The following is a 27536-nucleotide window of genomic DNA, read 5'->3' as shown; positions in this document are numbered from 1 at the left end:
CATGAGATATTTTATGGCCGTACGTTCTTTTTTTTGTTGTTTTTACCTCATTTGGGGCAAAAGTAGCAAAGAACATAAGTCCCGTCTTATTAGTGATTTTTTTTTCTTGTCCCCTGCAAAAAGGTAAGTAGCCCAATGGAAAAGAGCAATGTCTGTTTTCATGGATTAACATGTCACGGTATTTTGATACTCCAAAATTTAACTTTTTATGTTTTTATCGGTATCTGGGGAATAAAATCTATCAATTTGTGAATCCATATCCTTTTAGCGAGGGAGTGAAGCATCGATGTCAAATGCATTTTGATTTTCTTTTCATTTAACTTTATAAATGATTTGCTTCATATTTAAATTGAATTTCAAGTGACAATTGCAGTTAAAAATTAGTATAAAAAAGAAAATGGACAAGGGGTGGGGTAGCTACCCCACGTTCCCAACTGCGTACGGCCATTACTTATATGGTTATCGTGATACACATGGGTTCGATGTAAAATATTATCATTAGAATGATATCGTGACCAAACATATTCAGGCACAACATGATATTGATTTAAATAGAAACTGGACTTTGTAGTTTGTTGTATCCATAGCAACACGACCGAGCAGACGTCTAGGCAAATAACTGAAGCACACTGACGACTGCAGCCAGAAGAAGAATGCCAAATCCTGTTGAGAGCTTTACGGCTGTTATAAAAATTCAAAGAGTAAATAAAGAGAATTTTATAAGCGCACAAAGTTTCATGACATTAATGTTATGAGAATTGAAAGCCGAAATGGCTTATTTCAAATGGGGACATGACATTATCAGCTAACATACTGTATTGTCATGACAGCATTTTATATGCATATATTTTTTTAAATACATTGCTATTCTTTATTGTCAATATTCACTTTATCAGACTTTGATTGATAAATATTAGGCGTGGTGCTCATTAACTTTTACTATATTTATTCAGAAATTATTATTTTCAGAAGTCCTTTTCTGCAGTATTTCGATATGATGAATTTAGATGATACGAAAGGAAAATATAAATGTCAGTAGTTATTTAGTCGCTCTTCTGTAAATTCCCTCAACAATTCACAATAGCAGGAACAGGAGAGCGTTTCTTCACCATTTTTGTAGAACCTGATAACTTTGCTTGATCTTTATTGACAAGGAAGCATAAAAAATACTGTCAAAGAAAACATCTGACAAGTCCTGTCATGAAATTTTCTCCATTTTTTTTAAATTCCCTTCCTTTTTAAAATGCATAATTTGTTCAAATTCGGGAACGACGCATGGTGTGCTAGTAGGGAAACTAAATGTAAAGTTATTATTTTTTTAATCAAATTAATATATTCATACAACACACACCTCTGAGATTTCATATAATTTCCTTTTCTTTTCCTTTCATTCTCTCTCTTATTACTACTTAAATAATCATCATGGTGGGGGTCGCACCATACATTATATTTTAGAAGAAAATTACTCTGAACTTTCCACTAAAAGATAAGTGCACACCAACATAATGCCATTGAACTCATAAACATCAGTGTGTCGGGGCTATTAGTGGTCGGCTGGGTGTGCCTCTCGTCTTTGAAAAAGAGGAACGTCGGTTCGAATCCTAACCGTGGCGTAACTTTCTCTCACAAGAAATTTATTCACAAGGGAATACATATACAGTGCGTATCAAAAAAAAGTTTACACTTTGAAAAAGCCCTGGGAATTAAAAAATATACAACATGTGGGTAATTTTTTTCACATATAATCTTAGGTTTGGGTCTCATCTATCCAATGAAAGTAAACGTTTTAACAGAATGTTACACTTGAGTGAGCACTGTCCATTTTTGTAAAGCTCGCAGAAATATGTTTGCGCAGAAATGCTTGTTTTCATGCTGTGTCCAGGAGAAAGGGTGAAATCAAACTTACCCTGCGAAACATTTCTCACACATTTCCCTTGCACTTTTAGTCAATTGAAATAAAACGGATACATTAAAACATTTTATAACAGTTTTGTCACCCAAATTGGAATTTCAACACATAGTAAGCACAACCTTTACCCTTTTGTGCCAGCTGGATCTGAGGACATAACTGAATCTGAAAAAAAAGTTTATATCAGACATCTCCAGCATTTTTTTCACTAAGTTTTTATCATTTAAAGTGGGTTTACATTTCATTTTTCAGTTAATACTTGTTTCTCCACACTTTTCCAAAGCTTGACAATGATTAACAAAATGAAAATCAAGCCTGAGCCATTTCATGTAAATCACAGTTCAGTGTAAAGCACATATCGTCACGATGGCCCTCGGTGTGTGGGGGGAGTGCATGGGGTGGGGCACAATGCACTCTTCGAAGTGTTTTGGTCAAGGAAACAAGTTGAAAAGGTAAAATATATCTTCGAATCAATTTTACTAGCTAAATTCCATGTGTTATTCATGATTAAGGTCTACTTTTATTCGCATAACTATTTCAAAATTCTGCGCAAATCATTTTTCACTAACTTTTCAAAAGTAAGTGGTGCTCACTCAAGCGGAAATATTTTGCGACAGTTATATCGTCATTTGCTTAAATGGATCTGCACCAATGGGAAAATGTGGAAAATTCGTCAGGATATTACAAATGTATAATTTTACAGGACTTTTTCTAAGTGTAAACTTTTTTTTGATACGCACTGTATAATGCACTCAATCCTGGTGAGGAGAATGTGTATTAATATTTATAATGTATGTTTGATTTGTATTTGCTTGTAATGCTGATAATGGAAATGGAAAATAAAACTTGAACTTGAACTATCCGGCAGAATCTTGAATTCAACAAGTGCTGGAAGCACCAGATGGAGCTAGAACCGTATATAATTTGCGCCTTAAACATGATAAATGGCGATTTTTTTTTTTGGGGGGGGGGGGGTGTTTTACAAAAAGGGTATATGCAACTATTATCTATTAAAAAGAGAGTTCACGTGTAAAAAACCACCTCGATTCGACATGTATTTTTGTTATTTCACAAAAACATGATTCATGATATTTGCACACGATCTCGAGTTCTCAATAAATATTGTCATGAGATCAATCTTTAGGGAGTGGTTTGGATCAAAATCAGATGCTGACATAGTGTAAATGTCAATATTGTTTTGCTTTTTACTATGGCATCGTGCCAAATGGTAAATAAGTTTTTATCTGAAGTTTTAGTCATCAAGTAAATATGCAGATATTTGATCATGGTCGTTCATAGAATAGGGGTTAAATTTCATTGGGTAAAGTAGGAAGTTCGTTTAATAATAATTTCAGCGAATCATGTGATTTTATTCGAGTTTTATCCAAAAGAATAACACTGTCGACTTGTTCTTTCATCTTGACTTATTATTGGTATCAAAAAGTTCTCCGGTCTGAATATGATTATATCTAAATAAACAGAGTACAATTCGCTGAACAAACTGCTGAAATTTCATCGAAATATGATAACAAATAACGAAGTTATTGAATCTTATATTTTACCAATATTTTTTGAGAACAGATTATATATGCACACCGTCATTAATCTCCGTAAGGTGGGCTGATGATGTTGTGTCCCTCCTTTCCTTCATAATATGTTATAATATAAATCATATTTTATTCCACATTTCCATACATGCGTGTATGATGAGTCTCCCTTGTAACAAAATAAGTCGCAGTAAGGAATATCTTATGCATTAAGTGACTTTTCGATCATGAAATACAAAAGGAAACTTGAGAATATTACATCATCAGTTTGCTCATTTAATATTTAAGACATACATAGACATTTCACTAAAATAATGCATATTTTAAAATGTGATAAGGTCGTATATAAGTCCTTGTCCGACTTTGTTAAAAATTTTCAGTGTTTTTGTTTGTCTGAATTTTCTTCATCTGTTCATAACATTATTTTAAGAATAGTTGGTGCTTTTTTCTTAAATGACATTATTACCATTTTTGCACTGCATTAACATTCGTGTCAAAACAGACCTATTGTTTTAGCCCAGATAATTTTTGAGGCCGAATGCTTACAATGTACATCACAAGAAAAAAGGAGGAGACGAAATGTCAAAGTTGTCGTGTACCTATTTTTCAAAGCAACAATACCTTCCTTTCAATGCAAACAAATATTTGAATAAAAAAAATCACCATTGACCCTTTTTTAACTTGGCTTTTTAGATCATTTTTTTTGCTTTCAACCATCTACAGATGGAAATAATACAAAAAATATAGTACGAGAGTTGGCACTTTAGACACTACTTTGTCAGATGGGAGAAACGAGTCTAAAGTGATGATCTCGACTTATATCTAAGTTTTTTTTTAAATAAGTCATCAGGAATCACAATATTCACAATGGTTTACATGATCAAAAATAAAAACAGGGAACATAGGAGGGAAAAAAGGAGATTAAATGAAACATGCTAAAGTGATGTTACTTTGATTATGATACCTGGTTCTCACTGTCATGCGATCACTTACAAACGCGATGATTGGTCCTTTGTTACTGATTGCGAAAAAATTGAGCCATTCATTTCTTTTCGCGATCAATATACGATTGACACAACGGATCTGATACGATCTTATATGATCTGATACGATCACTACGATTACTTTACGATTAAGACCGCCGTTTCAATAACCCCGTGGGTTTGATATGTATCTTACCATCTGCAGTGGTCATTTCAGTAGTTGTAGTATTGGTAACTGTGGTAAAGAAATGGAAAGTGCGAAGCTATAGTGGTTTGAATCATAAGCAGTTACACACACCCTCCCGCACATCCCCACATATACAAGAATATTGTATTCGACTTCCTTTGATTATTTTGTTCATTATATATATATATTCAATATATATTATATATATATATTCAATATATATATATATATATATATATACACTCTAAAAAATGAAGTGATAATTGATAATTTAGCTCTTAAAGAGCGTGTATAGTGACTGCACTTCGGAGTGCTAATTTGTCTAGTTCAAATGTGAACTATATATATATATATATATATATATATAAGTAACAAAATATGCTGAAGATAAAAGGTAATGCTTTCAATGCCAATATAGGACCTCCGTCTTCTTCAGGAGTATATACAATGACATTGTATATACTCCTGAAGAAGACGGAGGTCCGTCGAAAATTCGAGTAAATAAAAACTATATTGGCATTGAAAGCATTACCTTTTATCTTCAGCATATTTTGTTACTTGTCTATTAGAGAAGCCAATACGTGAAACTTTAAGATATATATATATATATATATGGCGGCTTGTCATTGTTCCAAATCCACCTTCACCCGACAAAGGAAATTATAATTGGTATAGTGTCGAAAATCTGTCTATCTGACGGTCAATCGAATTGGGTTCGGCCTAGCCACTAACCCGTCTCTGTGGTCTAGTGGTTAAGGCACCGGCGTTCAAAGCTGGGGGCCCGGGTTCGATTCCCGGCAGAGACATTTTTTCGGCATCACCAATTTTTCAAAAGGGTAGATAGCTCTGGGGAACCTTGATTTAAGCTACGCCTACCATTGTTCTCTTCATCAATTTCTTTACAATATTTAAATAAAAAAGAGTTGCCAAAAGCTGTTGTACATGTATAACTTTACATATATATATATATATATATATATATATATATATATATATATATATATATATATATATATATATATATATATATATATATATACATGTATGTATATAGCTCGAGGGAACCTTGATTTAAACCAAAAGCTGTTGTACATGTATAACTTTACACATCTGTATTTCTTCTCCCATACGTGTCCTGTATCGAAGCAATAGATTTGATCCAGCTGAGGCATGGCGGCTTGTCATTGTTCTAAAACCACCTTCACCCGACAAAGGAAATTATAATTGGTAGAGTGTCGAAAATCTGAAGGTCAATCGGATTTGGATCGCCCTAGCCCCTAACCCGTCTCTGTGGTCTAGAGGTTAAGGCACCGGCGTTCAAAGCTGGGGCCCGGGTTCGTTTCCCGGCAGAGACATTTTTCGGCATCACCAATTTTTCCAAAGGGTAGAGAGCTCAGAGGAACCTTGATTTAAGCTACGCCTACCATTGTTCTCTTCATCCATTTCTTTACACTATATATATATATATGTATAACCCCTCAAAACAAGTTCTGCATTTCAATGTTGAGGAATGATATTTAGCTTTGTTACTGAGGTATGAAAAATGAAACTGGTATCACAATTCCTCTTTACAATGATGTGCCATCAGCTGTGATTATGTAATCATGGAATGTGCAGTTACCCTGAATATAGGAAAAAGTTAAATATATTCAGTCAAATATATATGTATATACATATATATTCAGTGAAATATTACAAATACTACAAAATGAATTGTTTTCTATAACTAGAGTCTCCATTTCTATAGAATTTCGACCATGCAGGCGGTTGACAGTGAATGTTTTTCAAAAGTGTCAGTGGTGAAGGGTGCTTTTGTTAATAAATGAGATGTGCTTTAACTGTTGAATGCTATTCGGGGAGTCAATGGTGCAGGGTGTTTCAGATGAAAATTGTAAAAGATGAAATTTTTGCTTTGCTTAGTGCTTGCTTGGAGTGAAAGCTTTCATTAAAATTCAGTAACAATGAAATTAATATCTTTTTTAAATGACAAGGTAATTCATTGCGCTAATGAGAATATACACAATGTGTGGACTTTCAGGCATCAATGCATGATAAACATCACTTAAACCCGGTCCATCCTCGAAAACAATGGGACATTTGCTATTGGAAAGAACGAAATTTGCAACATTTGATTTTTTTTTTACTTTGCTGCATATTTATCATGTCTGCACATTATTTGATAACATTAGCATTACAAAATAATGACACATGATTGTAAAGATGAATATTCACGCTTTCCAATGATACCACTTTTACGTGATGATAGCACACTAAAAATAGAGGGAAGCTCGATCGAGCTTAAAAATCGAGACTTTTGAGCTGAAAACTGGTAAGGACGTTTGAAATAAACAACACGGTAAACAAGCGCGAAGCGCGAGCTGATTTTTTTTTCTGATTTAGAACTATAAGCAGGACTTTTGAAGCAATGTAACCATGAAGAGTATGGGCATGGAACTCGCAATCATAAACACAATGGGTATCTAATCACACAATTTTTACATTGTTAATCAAAATCGGACAGTCTTTATAATAATGAAAGGGATGGATAACAATCTATGTTGCGAGCGCGAATCGAGAATTTTTTTATATTTCGACTTGAAATTCAAACATTTTCACACGTTTTTATATAAAGGAAAAAAAAGATGCAGCATCTGTAATTGACAAGCTGTGTATCTAAAAGGTCAAGTCCATCCCATAAAAATGTTGATTTGAATCAATAGAGAAAAATCAAACACGCATAATGCTGAAAACTTTATCAAAATCGGATGTAAAGTAAGAAAGTTATGACATTTTAAAGTTTCGCTTATTTTTCATAGAACAGTTATATGCACAACTTAGTAACATGCAAATGAGAGAGTCGATGATGTCCATTATTCACTATTTCTTTTGTTTTCAATTGTTTGAATTATACAATATTTCAATTTTTACAGATTTGACAATATAGACCAACTTGATTGAACCATAAAATGTTAAACAATGGTGATCCACTTGTTCAGGAAGGAACAAAACTCAATTTCACATGACAAGGGGGAGAAAATCAGAATATTTCATATTTCATAATCATATAAAATATAAAATAAATAGTAAGTGTGACATCATCAGTCCCCTCATTTGTATATCAGCCAGGATGTGCATAACTGTTTGGGGAAATTAAGCGAAACTTAAAAATGTCATAACTTTCTTATTTTATATCCAATTTTGATGAAATTTTCAGTGTTATGGTTGTTGGGTTTTTCTCTTTTTATTCAAATCATTTTTGTTGGGATAGAATAGCCCTTTAATGAATATAATGAGAGCGCTAATTAACCGCGAGCTGAAATTTTTGATAGACCCATTCTGACCCGAAAGGGTATTTTAAAGCACTGTCCAACATGAAGTAAAAATTGGGAAAGGATATGAATCTCACTAAAGATGTTTTTTTAATAATTTGACCTTTAGCCTGGACATTCTATTCACTCTCTGTAGAATAGCGCAAGCTGACAATTTTTGATATCTTGACTAAAAACTTACATTTTCACACGAGTAATTGAACAAACAGCGGGCGTTAAGCGCGAGCTGAAATTTTAACATACCAACCAGAAAGGGAAATATTAAGAACTGCCAAATATGAAGGGAGATTGTGGAGAGGATATCGATCTCACTTAATATATGATACGAGCGCGAAGCGCAAGCTTAAATCTTTTTGAGATTTAGAACCGCCCTGCGCTTGCATAACAGAAAAATCATAATTTTTTCCAACATCTCAGACTTAACTTCGTTTACCCTGTCCCCTCCTCTCTCTGATTCTACTCCTTCCTTATGTTTTCCTTTCATTTTCATTTTGTCAGTTGTACTGGTAAAATTATTATTTTTCCATCGAGGCTTCGCCCCTCGAGAATAATAGCAATGTCAGTCCAACCCCGGACGAATAATATTTGTATACTATACTTTCTCAAAGCCTGATATATTTGTATACTATACTTTCTCAAAGCCTGATATATTTGTATCTCACATTTATAATATTTTTTTGAAGCATAAAGTTGAAAGATTGCAAAGTCTCATCAAACGTTTGAATTTGACAACACTATATGCATGTTTTACTATCAAATGCCTTTCATTTAACTGCAGATGTCAACATGAGGTGGTTTCAGTTCAAAATATTGAACAGAATATTTATATGAAAGATGCTGTTACGATTCCCAATTAGTTACATATGACTTATGTACTTTTTGTGATAATAATGAAGAAACTATTATGCATATTTTTTGTTCTTGTGCCCACACAAACGAAATATGGTCTCAACTTGAAATTTGTTTTTCTCGCAACAACTTGCATATCAAATTTCAAACCAGAATAACTATTCGGTTTTTACGAAACAATAATGGTGCTCTTAATTGTATTTTTACAATGGTTAGAATATAATTTTTGTAGCAAAACGCAAACACTGTCTTCCAGTTTTCGACCATATTTTGTCTAAAATAAAATCTTATTATGGTATGAAAAAGTATATATATAAAACAAATCTCAAAGAGAAGAAAATCATTAAAAGAAAAAAAAAATTTACTTTATTACATTTAATCTATCAGATATATATATATATATATATATATATATATATATATATATATATATATATATATATATATATATATATATATATATATATATATGTATATATATATATATATATATATATATATATATATATCATATATGTATATATTATATACATATCTTGTACGGATTCTTTGTTTCTATTGCACTTTGATTGTCTTTTTTATAAAAATATTACGACAATTTCATGGAATATTGTATTGTACATAATTCAACTTATGTGTCATATACTGTGTTAATTATTATGTATTGTTGAAAAAATATATATTATAGTGAATTCAATAACGGAACCCTGTGGAAGGGTTAAAAGAAAGAAAAAATAATATTTGTTTCTCATTATAACCATTCATAACTGATTGCGATGAAATTTGAACCATTCATTTTTTTCTGCGATCAATACGATTGACACGACTTATCTGATACGATCTGATACGACCATACCCCACGAGTAAGACCGCCGCGGCGCGCAGTTCAATAACCCCGTGGATTAGATATGTATCTTACCATCTGCAGTGGTCATTTCAGTAGTTGTAGTATTGGCAACTGTGGTAAAGAAAATGGAAAGTGGAAAGCTATAGTGGTTTGAATCCAAAATTATAGGCAGTTACCCCCCCCCCTTCACACCCACCCCTAACCCCCATATAAATATATATATATATATATATATATATATATATATATCTTACGAACAACGCGGTTGTCCCTTCGTTACTGATCATGCTGATTGCGATAGAATCTGAACCATTCAAGTTTTTCTATACGATCAATACAATTGCTGTCAATGTCGACCGATCTAATACGATCATTATAGTTACTCCACGAGTAAGACGACCGTTTCAATCTTGGCGCGGAATATGACAGTGGGAACCAGGTAAAACCCCGTGGGTTTGATATATCTTACCATCTGCAGTGGTCATTTCAGTAGCTGTGGTAAAGAAAATAGAAAGTACGAAGCTGTAGTGGTTTGAATCCAAAATCATACGTAATTACACACATACACACGCACACACCACTTCCACCCTTACACATACCTTCACACACACATATAATGAAAATAATGATATATGATAAAAATACATTTCATGAAACGTTGGAATATTTTTTAATTATTGAAAATCCCCGTGTAACGTATACTAGTACTCGATTCACCTTAACGTCACTTATTTTTACCTACTAAATCCATTGTTCTGCATAACATCGATTTTCCTCATTTCGCTTTTGGCAGATAATGATGATGATAATGACAATAATAGTAATAATAATATCAATAATGATAATATTTAATCTTTAAACTATAAATAATAAGAGGAATAAGAGGATCGATAGTAATCATAATCCAGACTTTTTGTGGATCTGTTTATACAATTTTATAAACACTAAAAACGCTGTTTAAAACTTTATTGATTTATCAAGTTTATGCAGCATCGCTTACATTAAGACCAAGTTGTTTAAGTTTAAACAACCATGCTTGATTTATTGAAAATTAGGCCCAAGTATTATAAATTAATTGTGTTGTTTAAGATTTAATAGACTTATTTAAAGGTTCACAATATCGTAAAACGCGTTGTTCAAAAAAAAATAGGTCGGCGTCATCAGTTCTGTTTACCAGTTCATGAAAGCCATTTAATTCCATATATTTTTCCGAGAGGATAACGGATTGCATGGACTAAGCTGATCATTCTGAGGTGGTTAATTATTATTCTAGCGGACCAAACATGGAGTAGTGTGTGTGCAATGCTTTGTAACCAAAACAAAATGGCGCTATATCAAAATGACTTTTGAACTAGATTGGATTAAACAGGATTTCACCGATTTAGGAGACACTAAGTCTCTTCATTCCTAATTTGCAATCTTCAAGACCCTCTATGAATTTCAATACACTTACCCCCGGTAGTAGTTGGTCCTTGAGTCACAGCTGCAATGACAGTTTATAAACAGGAAATGTTATAATAAAAAACAAAAAAGTTTGTAACATTTAATATCTTGAATATCCAAGAAAGATTCTGATACAGTCACAAACGATGAGTACAAAAATGACTTTCTACTAGAAGCATGCTACATGCACTCCAAGAAAACAGACTCCTACCGTCTCTTGCATAAAACTATTTACCTGAGATAACTACGGTAAAAACTAAAAATTAAGGTTAGTCCAATTTTTGCCATTGACTTTAACACAGGGTAAAAATCAGGTAAAAATACCTGAGTTTTCGCAAGTAAAAATTTTTATGCAACAGGCCCCTGGGGTGTTTCATAAAAAAATGAAGTATGACTTTAGTCTGACCAATGCAGTCATGCCTTCTCTTCCTCAAAACTAGACATTTGAGTGCGACTTTAAGTCATACTTATTTTTTTGTGAAACACCCCCAGTGCCCTGTCTTACAACTAGTTACGATTGCTCCGATCAATCTCAAGTATATATAGAAATCCAGCACATCATTATATTTTCAATAGGAAATTTGCACATTGACCTTTGTAAACAACAAGAGCCACACTGAATTTTCAAGGAAACATTGCTATGAATGTATGAATATACATGTAAATCATATCTAGAAAATATTTTGAACAAACATGCATTTAGATGTTGACGTTGCTGGCTTTACAGAGTGGAGGTTGATTGGATCAAGCGTAGCTCTTTGTAGGACAGGGCCCTGATCGCTTTATGGCCTATAATATATATATATTTCTAAAGGCAGTATCATCGGTCGGTTTTGAGTCCGTATGGTCGGTGAGACTGAAACCTAAGCCTTCATCAGGGGAGCGTTTCATCAGTATTTTCATCCGACAAGTTGTCAGATCTGACATCTTTCCATAATTTTGATTGGCTGAGAGGCACTGTTCCTATGGTAACTGTCGGATAAAATGGGACTTGTCGGATAAAACGTCCGACAAGTCCTTTCATGAAACATCCCCCTGGTCCCCGTCTTACAAAGGGTTGTGATTGATCCCATCAATCACAACTATGGAAAGCCAACAAAGTCAGATATAAAATGCAAGTTTGTTCAAAAGGTTTTCTATATATGAATGTATATCTATAAATTCATTGATTTCTTGACGATTTGGTGTGTTTTCGTTTTGTTTAGAAAGAACATTTTGCAAATTTCCTGTAGAAAAAAAATATGATACTGATGAATTTCCTTAGAATTATATTGATTGGATCAATCGTAACTCGTAAGACGTGGATCCTATAATATGAGTAAAATTCTATTGTGCATGGATTACAATTTCAAAGATGTTTCTCTTATCATCACGACCCAGACGTACACTGTAGAAACTGTGGTGTTAAAACTGACACCAATTGGTGTTAATAGAGGACCACACCCTGAGGTGTTAAAATTACACCCTAGAGATTGAACATAGCACCAAAGGGTGTAAATGTAACAACCAAAGGTGTTGTAATAACACCTATACGTGTAAAACTAACACCACCAAATTAACACCGGTGTAAAATAACCGGTGTGGTCCTCTATGTACACCGGTTAACACCACAGTTTTTGCTGTGTAGGCTTTTCAGTCGGAGAAAGCCAAGTCGGAGGAGAAGTCGGGGTATTGCCCGTCTGGATAGAGATACTCCGACCGGTCGGGGTATTGCCCGTCTGGATAGAGATACTCCGACCGGTCGGGGTATTGCCCGTCTGAATAGAGATACCCCGACCTTCCTCCGACCAAGATACTCCTCCAGGTGTCCTGGGATGTCTTGGTCGGAGTACATCTCTACACCGACTGCAGCTTCCTCCGACCGAAACAGCCTTTGTCTTGCACTGCAAAAACTCCGGTGTTGATTTAACACCAGCCCGGAATCTATATATGTCCACACCAGTGAAGTGTTAAACAACACCAGTTTCATTTTGGTCTAACACCAGAAAGGTGTTTATACAACACCAATTGGTATTAACACAGCATCGGTTTCATTCCAAACCGGTGTGGTTTTAATACTTCTCTGGTGTGGACATATATAGATTCTGGGCTGGTGTTAAAAGGCATCGGACTTTTTGCAGAGTGGTTGTGTTGATAAGAGAACTATCTTTGGAATTCTACTTCATGCACGATGGAATATTACTTTACTCCGTCTAGGATCCCGCGTATAAACAAGGTTAATTATAAACAACTAAACTCTTCAAATTCTTTTGCTGAATCATGCGAGAAATTTTCATAATCAAAAGAATGAAAATTAGATAAAATGAGATTTAAAATAACGTGTTATTCATCATCCAGATTTTGATTCTCTTAAGTTTTTTTAATGTTATTTATGGTAATAGGCATCATGTTGGCATTGCTTTTGAGTAAATTTAAGAATATGAAATCCTATTAAAATTATATGAATCAGTCTATTCTAAAAATTCTTATTGTGATCAACAATTAGAAAACGATAATGATGATGGTGATGATGCAAAATGGTGATTATGATTATGATGGTGTTGACGATAGGACTATCAGACTATGATGAAGATGATGATCCCATTACGTAGTTGCAAACTCTACCACTTTCGGCGGTAGACTATTTTATTTATACCGCAGATTACACATTGAAATTTTCACTTCCAAAAGTTTCTTTTATTTTTTCAAAAGATACTACCGCTCTTTCAAATATTTCATAATTTCTACGAAATAATAAAATGGGCAGTGTGATATTACAAACGTTAACTTATAAGAAAAGGTCCAAGCCTGAAATGGTCTTTTGAGCTTTGTCTTCTGACCCCATCATTCTCATGAAAAAAAAAACATACCCAAAGGTCATGTGTACGAAGTGTAAACATATTTGATGCAGAAATAAAGAAATTAATAAAAAAAATGCCCAGAATCTTAACCTTTTGAACTTTAGCTGACCTTTGACCCCATCATTGTCGAACCTCTGCATCATTTTGTAACTTCCCCACAGCTTGGATTACAGGCGCACGCCACAACGCCCAGTATCATGAGTCACGGTTTTTATATTTTTTTCGTTATAAGTTTCGATGAAACGTTCCAGTTCTTCTTAATGTCATTTCCACAGTTCTGAAATTTATCCTGATAACCTTTTTTATAATTTCTTTTCAAGATTCACTACAGACTGGTCAACATGCCAATGCCAGCTACACTCCGGCACCATATCTTGCAAGGAAGAACCATACACTGAAATTTGCTGTGCCAAAATCGACAATTGATTCCTACAAATACTCCTTCTTCCCAAGGACAATCCAAATATGGAGCCCCCTGCCTGGCGAAGTTGTAGACAAAAACGCTACACCAGCATTCAAAGAGGCTGCGCTTCCAACCGGATCTCTTGTTCTTTAAGATGTATCCAAGTTTTTACTTGCACAACACACTCCCTTTTATTGTAAAATAGAGATCTCCACTATGGCACCAATCTTTCCCGACAAATTGCAAAGTTCATTCCAGTTTAGCTTATTGAAGCTGTGAGAGGAATTGTCGTATCAAGTAGCTGTATAGAGCTGAAACTTAACCTATATAAATGATACTCATTAAAAAAATCAGTGGTAGGGTTGACCAAGTATCCCTGATCATCTTGATATTAAGTTCCAGGTCACACACTCCTTGTCAAAGACCGGGGTTAAAGATCCACAAGGGTTAATTAACTTGACCATTTTTATTGTTTTCAACATCTCTCGGGTTATGATTTGAATCTTTGAGACAATGTCGAAAGTATAGGTCCTTATTGCATAAAATTACATATAACAGTTCGGCAAATAGATGAATGAAATTTCAGGTAGCTATAGTCGAAAGTGTATTTTATCATCATAATTAATAATGCGCAAGACGAGGCCTATTCATCTACCGCTGCTTCTATTTTGAGGAGAGGTGAGAATGGCAACGGCGTTCTCTTTATTTGATTATGATGCACGATGATCATGATTTGATGAATGTCTTACTTTTGATTACGTTGTAGTCGATTTGACAGTCTCATAGGCTCAATACACCAACCTAGAAATGTTCTTTCCGATGAAGTTTTTTCTTGATTCGTGATTATATGGGGTCCTAGAACAAATTCAGCTTGGTTGCTTAAAGTTACCGTTTGGGCAATTTTGCTAATTTGCATAAATCCAAAATGGCCGCCAGATGCTATCTTGAAAACCTAACTTTTGAACCCCTGTCCACAAAATGATGAATGATAACTCATTTTAGGGGTTTAGAGATGTGTAGAATCGATTTCTGTGATCATTTTTGCAATATAAAGTCATCTTCTGGTCAAATCCAAGATGGCCGCCAGATGCCATCTTGAAATCTTGAAAAATTGACTTTTGATCCCCTTGCCCCAGAATGACGAGTAATACCTGCGTTTAGGGGTTTGGGAGTGTGCAGAATCTCTTTCTGCTTTCTATTTTGCAATATAATGTTATCTTTAGGTCAAATCCAAGATGGCCGCCATATGACGAGATCTTGAAATATCAACTTTTGAACCCTTTGCCCCATAATCATGAATAATAACTCTATTCGTGAGTCATTTGGTATGTTGATTCAATTCATGCTGTAATTTTGCATAATGGATAATTTTCAGATCAAATCCAAGATGGCCGCCAACCGCCATCTTGAAAAATTACTTTCCGAGGCTTATACGTGTTAGAACTAATGTAAAGGGATTTCAGTGAAAATACTCATTTCTTTTATTAATTCTCAAGTTTTTGTCCCAGAATCATGAATAATCCCTCTTTTCGTGAGTTATTTAGTTTGTTGGTTCCATTTCTGTTAATAATTTTGCAATATAGGATCATCTTCATGTCAAATAATCCAACATGACCACTAACGCCATATTAAGAAATAAAACTACATTACTTCCGAGACTATGAACCTTGAAGAAGTGCTCTCCCTAATAAGGTTGTTATGTATTGGAGCTCATATAAGGGGATTTCAGTGAGAATGATTCGTTTCTTTTAATCACTCCATTTTTTGTTCGAGGTCAAGTCATGTCTAAGATGGTCAGATGGTTGATAGATTTCGTCATTAACCGCTTACTTTAGAATGAAACCATTCAAGGTTTGGGCTATGATTTCGGGAGTTTTGACCCTTTTTTATTCATGGGCAACCATACCTTTCCAGTGAAATTACCTTAAAGTATTATTTTAATTAAAACGTGATTTCTCCGTAATTTTTTTTTTTAAAAAAAATAGTTTAATTATTAACTTCCTTTATAATTATTATTGGACTTTTCCTCCTGACAAGAGCCATTGACTTGGTCAGCAGGAGTGCACTCTTAAGCCTCCTGCAGAAGATAGGCTCCCCCAAGACTGTTCCACGGTCAGGATTGTTCTCATTCGTGAAATGTTTTACGGAAACGATGTCGCCCCTGCCTCTCATGAAGTGGGAGTACAAGACCTAGTCATACATAACAGCTGCCTGTCCTGTGCATTTAAGGGGTTTGGATCATCCATCAGCCTTTGAGACAGTCAGAAATCTTGATAGACTCAAGACACCGACTGTCCTCCAGATATGTATATCAACAGCACACACTCGTCTGGTTGTGGTGGACTCCTCACCTACCTTGGACCGACTATATGTCTCTTGCCCCCTTTCACAGGACAAATCTGTCACAGTCATGGCCAAGCTCCTGCACGGAAGTAAGTCCTGGAAAACTTACGCCGGCCAAGAAAAGTGACTAAACACCTTCCATGTCAGCTGCCTCGGACGTATCATGCACGTTAAGTGGCAGGACAAAGTGAAAAATACAGAGGCCCTTCAGCTTACGTGCTGGCATCAAAAGCTTATTCTCGCTCCTTTTTTTAATAGTCAAAGGCACCTCAGGTAGTTGGGGCATGTTTGCCGCATGAAACCTTGGCGAAACCCTTCTTGGATTCGCCAAGGTAAGGTGAGCTGTGTGATTGGTCTCACCCCATCGATAGATCACACCTCCGTTATAAAGACACCTGCAAACATGGCAAACGTGACATAAAACTTGCCGGCATAGACACTAACACTTATGAAGGTGTAGATGATAGTTGCCATTCTATGGAGAGCTACTAAGTACAGGGGTCAAGACTTCAGAAAATAATCGGAATGCTAAATTGGCAGACCAAAGGCCTAGGAGAAAGGCTAGGGCAGCATCTCTATATAAACGTGTCTCAGCGCCATCCTCCTTCATCTGTAAAAATTTGCTCTAGAGACTGCCACTCTAGAGTGGAGCTCTATAGTCACTCTCGAAAATGTAAGGCCTAGCGCTACACCATCGTCTTTGAAGGCGAACTGATGCCTACCAATCATTGGGCACATTGATTTAGAAAAAATTATTGATAAAACACTTTCAAATTCAAATAAGACCCTAAAAGCCTCTTCAATACAAAGGTATGGATGGACCTTAAACAAATAAAAATACACTCGAAATGGATCATAGCCCAAACCTAAAGAGGATTCATTCTAAGTTGAGCAATTAATGTTGAAATCTGACATCTAAGAAGTAACTTCACCTTGACCTTGAACTTGAGAATTAATAAAAGAAATGAGTATTCTTACTGAAATCCCTTTACATTAGCTCTAACACGTATAAGTCTCGGACAGTAATTTTTCAAGCTGGCGGTTGGCGGCCATCTTGGATTTGATCTGAAGATTATCCTTTGTGCAAAATAACTGCATGAATTGAATTAACATACCAAATGACTCATTAATTATTCATGATTCTGGGACAAAGGGTTCAACAATTGATATTTCAAGATGGCGTCATATGGCGGCCATCTTGGATTTGACCTGAAGATGACATTATATTGCAAAATAGAAAGCAGAAATGGATTCTGCACACCCCAAAACCCCTAAATAGAGGTATTACTCGTCATTCTGGGGCAAGGGGAACAAAAGTCAATTTTTCAAGATGGCGTCTGGCGGCCATCTTGGATTTGACCTGAAGATGACCTTATATTGCAAAAATGATCACAGAAATTGGTTCTACACATCTCTAAACCCCTAAAACGAGTCATTAATCATCATTTTGTGGACAGGGGTTCAAACGTTAGGTTTTCAAGATGGCATCTGGCGGCCATTTTGGATTTATGCAAATTAGCAAAATTGCCCAAACGGCAACTTTGGGCAACCAAGCTGAATTTGTTCTAGGACCCCATAGGAACACGAATCAAGAAAAAAAAACTTCATCGGAAAGAACATTTCTAGGTTCGGAAATGTCAAATCGACTAGTTGATAAAGATGTCAAATGTAGAGATAAAAATCGTTTACTTTTAACTGCAAATACTTACCGGCACCTTCAGTCAGTTCGTCTGATTCGAGCCCCACGTAAAAGGTATCGTGGTCAAGAGCTACAGTACCACTGGAAAAAAAATATTGTATAAAAGAAATAATCAAAAATGTTCAGAACGATGATAATGATAAAATCAACATAAGATGTTGTTTATATTGATTTAAGGATTATGATAAAGTTGATTAAAACTATTGGAAACAATATTATTATTTGATAAGATAGAACCCTTCCCTTTCTTGACTGCGCCCCCTCTTGGGGTTATGAATGCAAATATACAATTTTTCAGTGGGATTATTTCATTGCTCGTCAAATTGTTTAGAGGAAATTTAATGGTAAATGGTAGTGATTTTTCACCTGATAGCCAAGAAATCATGAGTGCTTGTAAGCAAACAACCAGAGGACAGACGGTTGAAGGTCCCTTCCGAGGGAACTGGTAATGAGGATTTAAAGGGCACTAGCGCACCAATTGGGAATCGAGCCCTGGTCACCGAATATTGTGGAGGTGCCGTGGCCGAGTGGTCTAAGGCGCCTGGCGATATATGGAAAATCCGGGGTTCAATCCCCGGCACCTACACCCGTGAGCAAAGTATTTAATGTACAGTGCTCTTTTATCCTGCTTTCAAATAAATGGAAAAAAGATTACGAATCCATTGCTCTACCGACTGAGCTATGGCCGTTCACATTAATATATATATATATATATTTAATTATCTTTGTCCCAAATTATGAAACCCTGAGTTCATTCCTTTGGCATGATCTTCCAATTATTTCTTTATAAAAGCTCACTATTATAGAAAGATTTACCACAATCTCAAATACCCATAGTACATAAATAAATGAAAGACTAATTGAATAAATTAAAAAAATAAATAATATAAATTATAATCACTGAAAAAGTGTCTGCATTTATATAAATAACAACAATAATAATAAAGATCATAATAATAGTAATTATATAATATTGACTGGCATAGAATGAGATACAAACCTATAGCCCGATGTGAATCCAATATTGCCAAAGCCGAAGGCGCGGGCAATATTGGATTCAGATATATATATAGTGAATTGATTTTTAAAAAATCCCCCAAAATCTTTGTTCATAAATTTCCCCCAAAATCTGACTCATAAAATTCCCCAAAAAATTTCCAAGGGTCTCTTTATCCAGTGTCTTGAAATCACCCGGAAGAAATTTTTCAAGCAGATACTCATGGAATACAGCAACGGTCTGTTTCATAGACTATTTGGTATTTTCAGAGTCTTTGTCACTATATTTTCAAATTTGTCTGCACCATAACTAGGCAAGCGAATCTCTTAGAAGTAGCCATTTTCTCACGTCACATACCGGTACACACTGTGCATACACATATTCGTTTGTCTATGTGCATGGCATGCATGCGAATCGCACTATGCGCTGCGCTGTACTAGAGCCGCGCTGCGCTACAACTGCGGTCTCTTCACAAACTGGTTCCAACCGGATTTGGCGAATATTGCCCGCTGTTAAATTTACACAGGAATTCAATGGGAAAATCCGGAAGAGAAAATACGGCATGATATTGACCGCTACGAAATCAGAGAAAGCAAAATATGGATAATGATTGCCACGGAGAAACACTTCGTATAGGTAATAATAGTAAATATGATAATTATCAAAAAATAATAATGACAATAATAGTAATGATAATAATAAAAGCAATAATGAAAATAATAACAGTAATAATAATAATTATCACAATAATAATAACAATAATGATAATACGCCTAGGGCCTAATAACAGTGATAACCTTTCATCAACGTGAAGGGCGAATCTCTTGTCCTCCCCCTCCCTCCCCGCCCTGTAACGTAAAAGGGATATCAATAGTAACGAATATCTATTTTATTTCATAATTTTCACAGTTTCCGAAAAAGTATCATCGCAGTGCAAACTATTTTGCAAGCATACAAGGCGTAATATCTGATATTTAGATCTCATGCAAAACTCACAAGAATGTAATATTCCCTGTTAGGTCTGAAGGGGCGTGCCATGTAAAGGATTGTTCTGTCTTCTCTGTGTTATTGGTATGGGTGACTGTATCGCCTGCATTTGTGCACGTGAGAAGTTGTCCAATATCACTGTCGGGTTCCGTGAAAGTCCCCACCACGGTGCTATCATCAACCTTACGAGCCTGCAACAAAAAGCCTTGGAAATTGTCCGTACCAGAAGCGATCGTGATCGAAACTGTGAATTACAAAAAAGAGGAGTAAAGAGAATGAGAAGGAACCTCAGAGGGGCGGGGTAATTGGTGAATGAGGAAAAATAGAAAACGGGATAAAAATGACGAGAACAGGAGGAATGGCGAATGGGTGGTCATGGTGGTATATAGCATGGACCTATAGGTCCATATGAATATAGACAGAATTTATGGCATACAAGACGGGAAGGAATTTGTGATTAACTATAATAACAGCCGGGGGGGGGGGGGGGGGCACTCAGTATATAATGCACAGTGGGTATGTGCCCCGGAGGGGACGCACATCTTTACACTCAAATTTCCGTTCCAAGTCATAACATTTTTGTCTTATTGAAAAAAAGAACAAAGAAAGACGCTCCAAAGCAAAGCATTTTCTTTTTATCGAGAAAAAAAGAAAGAAATCCGCTCCAAAGCTTCGCATATTTTCATTACGCCGTTCCAGTCGCATTGGTCTGCTACAATGAGTTGCAATTTTGGTGAAAAGCTGCCGCAGAGCGCTGTCCGACCATCGCCTCTGCGCGAGCGCACCCGGCCGGGCTAGCTGCATCATGCATGCATGCCCGTTCCAAAGGAATGCACTCGCACTCACAAGCTGGCGATTCGTTCCAAGGACCCCCGTTTTCACAAACATTTGTAGTTCTGAAACCCGTTCCGAGGACCCTCCTTTTTACAGCAAGCCCGCTCCCAGGCCTCCGTTTTTTGTTTCGCGGCACACCCCTACCACTTTTTTGGTCGGGTCTCCCCCCCCCGAGAATAATAGCGACTGTCAGCGATTAATCCGACCAGAGGCGTCGAATATGGGGGGATGCAGGGGGGCGATCGCCCCACCAATGAAAATATTGGGGGCAAACATATCGTTTTGCCCCTTCAATTATTCCGCTTGTGCTAAAAATAAAATAAGATTGTAATGTTACACAGAGATCAGCAAGCGAGATTGAGATACACAACTCGTTCTTCGTCTAAAATCTTGCTCAAAATGTCCACTTTTCAGATTGGAATATCAAAAAATTTCAGCTCGCGCTTCGCGCTCGCATCCTTTCTGCAACAAAAACCCATACTTTCCATGATTAAATAGGTTCATATGGTCCCGTTTTCAGTTCTAAACCTCAAAAGAACTCCCACTTCGATTTGCAATAATCTTTTGTTATATACCCTGTTCTTTATTAAAATGTCCATTAAACTCAATTTTTTTTGCAGATCGAAATACCAAAATTTATATATATATATATTTATATATCTACATATATATATGTACACAGATATATATGCATATGTGTGTGTGTGAGAGAGTTTATTTGTTTTATTTGATCGAGCGCCTTTGGAAAATTGATTCATGATTTTGCCCCCCAATCTGAAAAATGGATCGACGCCCCTGAATCCGACCGGGTACTCATTTTATTTGCTCACCATCAGGGTCGAGTGCAGCACAGTGTTGATCAATTCCTGGCTGAAGGGAATAGCGCCATGCCTGGGCATCGAACACATGACCTACTGTTTAATATAAATTTATATTGGACTACATGCAGGCAAGGGTTCAGAGTCAAATCTTATGCGGAAGATACTGATCCAAACTTATGACGAAAATATCGTTTCGTCGATACACTCACTCATAAGGCAACAAGACGGAATGTTTTTTAAAGCAGATAAAATCTATAAATGAGGTCACGAAGTATTATAGGCGAATATGCGTCGTGGTTTAACGGTTCTAATTCTCATCTTCAGAGGGTCGTGTGTTCGAATCCCACGTCATAGCGTCCCTTCGCAAAGCGTCAATCCACACTTTATAATTTGCCTCTCTCTACACATTAATTGAATGAGTACCCGGTAGGATGCGAAAGCCGTTGAAACATGCCTAGCAATTGAGTCTTGAATGGCCGAATGTTCCCCCAGCGAGAGAAGAAAATACATACGTTGTGTGTGTGCATGCCAGATTCCATTAACTCTGGTAACAGTAAGCACGCTTTGAAACGCAAAGTATTAAGCCCCGGGGAGCACTCCATCAAAAAAGTAGAAGGGGTGTGCCGCGGGCGAGAAAAAAAAAACGGGGGCTTTGGAGCGGGCTTACTGTAAAAAGGAGGGTCCTCGGAATTACGGGTTTTTGGAACTACAAATGTTTGTGTAAACGGGGGTCCACGAAACGGATCTCCAGCGGGTGAGTGCGTATGCATCCCTATGGAACGGGCAATCGTGCAGGATGCAGCTATATGAGCGCGGCCTGAGACGGATGCGCTACCTGGCGCTAATATGTCGAAAAACGCTCTACGGCCGCTTTTCACCAAAATTGCAGCTTCTTGTAGCAGATCAATGCGACTGGAACGGCCTGACGAAAAAAATGCGAAGCTTTGGAGTAGATTTCTTTCTTCTTTCTCGATAAGACAAAAATGCTATGCCTTGGAACGGAAATTTGAGTGTAAAAATGGGGGTCCCCTCCGCGGCACATTCCACTATGCATTATATACTGAGTGCCCCCCCCCCCGGGTATAAAGCGCTATATAAAATCAACTGTTATTATTAGGCACATTGTTTATTCTACTAGACAGGCTTGGCCTCTATTGAAACAAATATTTTTTTCTCCTTGTGTGCTGCGCTTACTTGTAGAATAGACCCATTACGCCTAGATAAGAATACATAAACAGGATGGTCAAAGCGATAGGGGCTACAGAACCGCGGAGAAAGCAGGGGGCACTGGTACTTTGTAAATTCCAGAGGTAAATAATGCCTTTAAAAATGAAATGTACCCTTTGGGAATTGATACTATTTGTTATGATATTTGTTTTTCCTTCATCTTTGCTTGACTTTTTCTTTTGAATCCTGAGGACATTACATTTTATGCATAAAAGGAAATTTGGTATCGCACTGTAATCACTTCAAGGGGTGGCAAAATTAGGGTCTCCTACGGCAAATTTTTAGCCGTACCCCCCCCCCCCATCATGCCAATCCCATTCACTTAAATGCAAAAAATGACAATCTTTTTTTTCTGAGTGAAATGTTACTTCTCTTTATTGTGTATAGCAAAAAACTGACTAAATCGAAATCTGCTGTGCTATATTAGCATAGTGGTGCTTTTCTTTGTTTATACATGTTTATTATTATGATTTCTTGACGGGAATGTCGAAGAATAAAGAAAATGCTTTGTTCGGCGAATGGGCATATTCTGCCTATAGAGGGGCATTTGTCCTCCCGCCTTACAGTATTTGTTTTATGGGTGACATAAAGGGCCCTATAACTCCATCTTTTCCCCGTGATAACAAAGCCCTAGTAAGTATATTCATGTTTTCTTCAATAACAAACTGCCTTCTCTTAGGTAAATTTTCAGGTAGTCAATTTCTCTTCAACAAACTAACCTCCTTTTTACACGGTAACAAAGTTGTAATTTGAATGATGATTCCAGTGAAAAATAAGGCTAATGACCAATAGCACGTGTGAAACCAAACGAGAACATGTTTTGAATCACAAACGCTAATCACGGTCACGATTACAATAGCAATCATCATTATAATGATGATTCAAGATTTATGTGTGAAAGGCCCAAATTCAATTTGAGTGGAAGAACACCCCTTTCCTGTTTTGTTCGAACTTTCATAATTTTTGTAAGGTCTCCATCTTCTGGAATTCCTGAAAAAAGTTCGAAAAAAAATCCCTTTTCACGTATGATTGTGATCACACTTGACTGCATACTCACATTAAATATTTTGGATAAATGAAAGTTGTATACTTCTTTATAAATTTTTACAAAGAGTCCTTAAAGTGTCCCTTTTTCATGTGAGTATATAATTTAATCATATAATGTAGTTGCTGCCTATGGAGAATAACATAGGCAGCACCCCCTCCACTCCTCGGAAAATATATATTATCATTATATTGTCTTTCCTTTAGGAGCGGGTGTCAGATGATTTGACTATTGATCTACAAAAGGTACACTAAAACACCTTTTTGTATTTTTTTTAGAAAATAACATTTTATTGAATTTTTATTCATGACGTGGGAAGCTCTTTGCATATGATGTCACAAATAACAAAAATAATAGCTTTCTAAATCTATGTATTTTGTTTCCTATTTTCTCGATAAGCTTTTTTGTTTCAGTTTCATTTTTTTCTCATTTCCAACAAAACAGTTGACCAAATTCACAAAGAAAACACAGTTATAGCAATTGAAATGTATCAAAGAAACATATATATATATATATATATATATATATATATATATGCTTTATATCGCATTAAGCACTTTGCACAATCATCGGCATCTTCGCATCTATGGATATATATATATATATATATATATATACATATATATGTATAAATATATATATATATATATATATATATGGCGGCGACAAGGGAAATTTTAATTGTTATTGTGTCGAAATTCTGTCTATCTGACGGTCAATCGGATCGGGGTCGCCCTGCCACTAACTCGTCTCTGTGGTCTAGTGGTTAAGGCACCGGCGTTCAAAGCTGGGGGCCCGGGTTCAATCAATGAAAGTAATAATAGAGATAATAAAAAAGTTAATGATACTGATAATCACAATAAGAATAACAATGATGATTCTAATAACAAAAATAATCATGATAACATTTCCTCATCTATATTATTGTACATGAACTATGAAATGCATTTTTTTCTGCTCTCTTTATGTATGTAAATATCTAATGACTAGAAATGCATTTATAATGTTATGTGTTGTAAATATGAATTTGATTTTTACCGATATGGAAATAAAGACATTGAACTAAAAAACTGAACATTGACAATACAAGAAGGGACAAAAACAAGGAGAGCTAGGTTCTTACATAGCCAATCAGAATGTCTTAAGTTTTCTTTTGAAGACTGAGAGTGAAGGGGAGTTTTTCAAATCTATTCGCAAAGTATTCCAAAATCTAGGACCTTCAAAAAATCAGTGTATTTTGTGCTGAAAGTGTTTTTAGTAAAGTTAAATGAGACTTTTCAGACTGTCTAATGGGATATTTATGAAGAGTATGATGTCATGAAAAACTAAGGGAAGAGCAACATAATTGAATTTATACATAAATTCTCCAATGATGAAACAAGTAGAGATCTCCTACTTTGAGAATATTGTGTTCATGGAAAAGTGGATCCGAGTAACAATATAATTTTTCCAACAGAGTTTGATGAGTGTTTCTCCAAAGCAAAAGTCCATAATTTAGGTAGGGAACAAGAAAATGATAAAGAATAAGCAAGATGGTTGTGGAAGATGTGATTTTAGTCTGTTGATGATACCAACATTTCGAGAGATTATTTTGCAAATATTTCGATATGTATAATTTCCAGGAGAGCTTGCTACCAACCAAAAGACTAAAAATATTGTGTGAGAAACTTGCCTAAGTGGGGGTATTGTCAAACATAATCTGAGTCGGTAATGTAGCTCAGGAGTTACTTAATAATATGTACTTCGTATTCAAAAGACTAAATGACCATGATGACAGTTTATTGGTTCTTATCAATTCTAAGACATTTCGCAACTCTGAATTGATGACATCAACATGGTGAGCTTCTTTGAAAATCGGGGCTCTGCAATTCATAGTTATGACTATTACATCTATTACGAAGGGCCTACCTTCAAGTTCGCCGCCTGGATTGTACTCCGAGCCTTCAACGGTGAAGCTGTAGGGGCTATTGGCGTTATCTGCAGGATCAATAGGTGTGCTTGTGTCCTGAGTAACGTTAACATGCCCTGGTTTGGCAGTACCACAAGCTGAAACCGGTGCACCAGTTTGATATGCCACGGTGAAGGCGAAGAGCATTGACAAGGCCACGACAACTAGCAACAGAGATGTTTTCACACTGGATGAACCCATATTCTCCCCGTGTATTTCTTTATAGATCTGTCTAAAGCACTAAAAAGATTCTCAGTAAATTAATAAAAATAATTCAGCAGACGGTCTTGATAGTCGAACTGGTCGATGATGGGTTTTTTTTGGTAAAAGCGTTATTTTCAGAGTCCGTGCAAGGAATCGCGTAGAGACAATAAGACTGCAATGAGATGCTTAGGCCTACTCAACTTTTATGAAGCAGACAAGTGATTGTCGATATGGCCACTTTTACGAATCGCTGCCAATGTATATTGACTTTGCATTCTAGTCAATATTTTCTCTCGCTTGTGAGATAAGAAGAATAAAGTCATGTAAGATGCCTATTTGCATGTTCCGTTGACGTACAAGGAGAGGGCATGGGGTATCACCAGGTGCTGATCAAGGATTTTTTTTTTTATTTATCTCTATTCTTTTTTTTTTTGGGGGGGGGAGCATTTTGGGTAACGGAAACATCGCTCTGTGAATGGCAATAACTTTTTTTTTCTTCTTTTCCTTATTCTTTTTCTTCTTCCTCTTCTTTTCATTCTTCCTCTTCTTCTTTTTTTCTTCTTTTTCTTCTTCTCCTTCTTCTTCATCATCATACTTATGCCATATGTAACTGATTAATGTTGATGTTGTTTAAGTGTTATTTTAAGGAATTCATTTTCTTGTATAATTTCTGTTTCTTTAAAGTGCATTGAGAGTCCTTTCAGGTCTGAAATGCGCTACAGTATATAAGAACTGCATTATTATTATTACTATCTTTTTATATGCACGGCCCCTTGTCAAATTATGGCCTAAATAAAAAGTGATAATTTATACTTACCTTTGTTGAGCGCTATAACCTTGTTGTATAACAGCAAATGTTACCCTAAAGGGCCTCGCAGAGACATTTGAAAATGGAAGGAGGGGGGGGGGGGGCTGAGATCATCTTAATGTGTAATTTCCGCATACATTCGTAATTCCGAAGCTTCGTTATTCCGAAGGTTCGTTAGTCTGAAAACGGAGTGAGGTTCGTAATTCCGAACATTCGTTAGTCCGAAGACAAAATGATAAACGAACCTTATTTCGTTTTGGGTTTAACGAACCTTCGGAGCATCGAA

At 36.0% G+C, this 27536-nt stretch overlaps 1 protein-coding gene across 3 annotated transcripts; it reads right to left on the bottom strand.

Annotated features, from left to right (window-relative positions):
• Positions 1 to 39: 39 nt before the first annotated feature.
• Positions 40 to 26663, bottom strand: LOC121410164 (putative defense protein 3). Of its 3 annotated transcripts, XM_041602071.1 has the most exons (8): positions 26199 to 26663; positions 20373 to 20607; positions 18390 to 18460; positions 11105 to 11134; positions 10121 to 10144; positions 9724 to 9762; positions 4636 to 4674; positions 40 to 681 (listed from the first exon to the last, which is right to left on the bottom strand). In XM_041602071.1, the coding sequence occupies exons 1-8, from the start codon at positions 26437 to 26439 to the stop codon at positions 608 to 610; spliced, it is 753 nt and encodes a 250-aa protein (XP_041458005.1). In that variant the 5' UTR covers positions 26440 to 26663; the 3' UTR covers positions 40 to 607. The 3 variants fall into 3 exon arrangements, with proteins under 3 accessions (XP_041458005.1, XP_041458013.1, XP_041458019.1); XM_041602079.1 differs by lacking the exon at positions 9724 to 9762; XM_041602085.1 differs by lacking the exons at positions 4636 to 4674; positions 9724 to 9762 and having other exon boundaries at positions 26199 to 26662.
• Between the last annotated feature and the right edge of the window lie 873 nt (positions 26664 to 27536).

The sequence above is a fragment of the Lytechinus variegatus genome, chromosome 1, assembly GCF_018143015.1.
Source record: "Lytechinus variegatus isolate NC3 chromosome 1, Lvar_3.0, whole genome shotgun sequence".
Lineage (NCBI taxonomy): Eukaryota > Metazoa > Echinodermata > Echinoidea > Temnopleuroida > Toxopneustidae > Lytechinus > Lytechinus variegatus.
This window is presented reverse-complemented; position numbering and strand designations above follow the sequence as displayed.

Bases quoted from the DNA above. Each gene is read 5' to 3' on its own strand.
- LOC121410164 (XM_041602071.1), bottom strand. From the start codon at position 26,439: ATGGGTTCATCCAGTGTGAAAACATCTCTGTTGCTAGTTGTCGTGGCC. The intron at 10,145-11,104 runs GTAAGTGTATTG...TCTTTACCACAG, and splicing joins AGGACCAACTACTACCGGGG to CTACTGAAATGACCACTGCA. The intron at 682-4,635 runs GTAAGATACATA...TTTTTATAACAG, and splicing joins TGAAATGACCACTGCAGATG to CCGTAAAGCTCTCAACAGGA.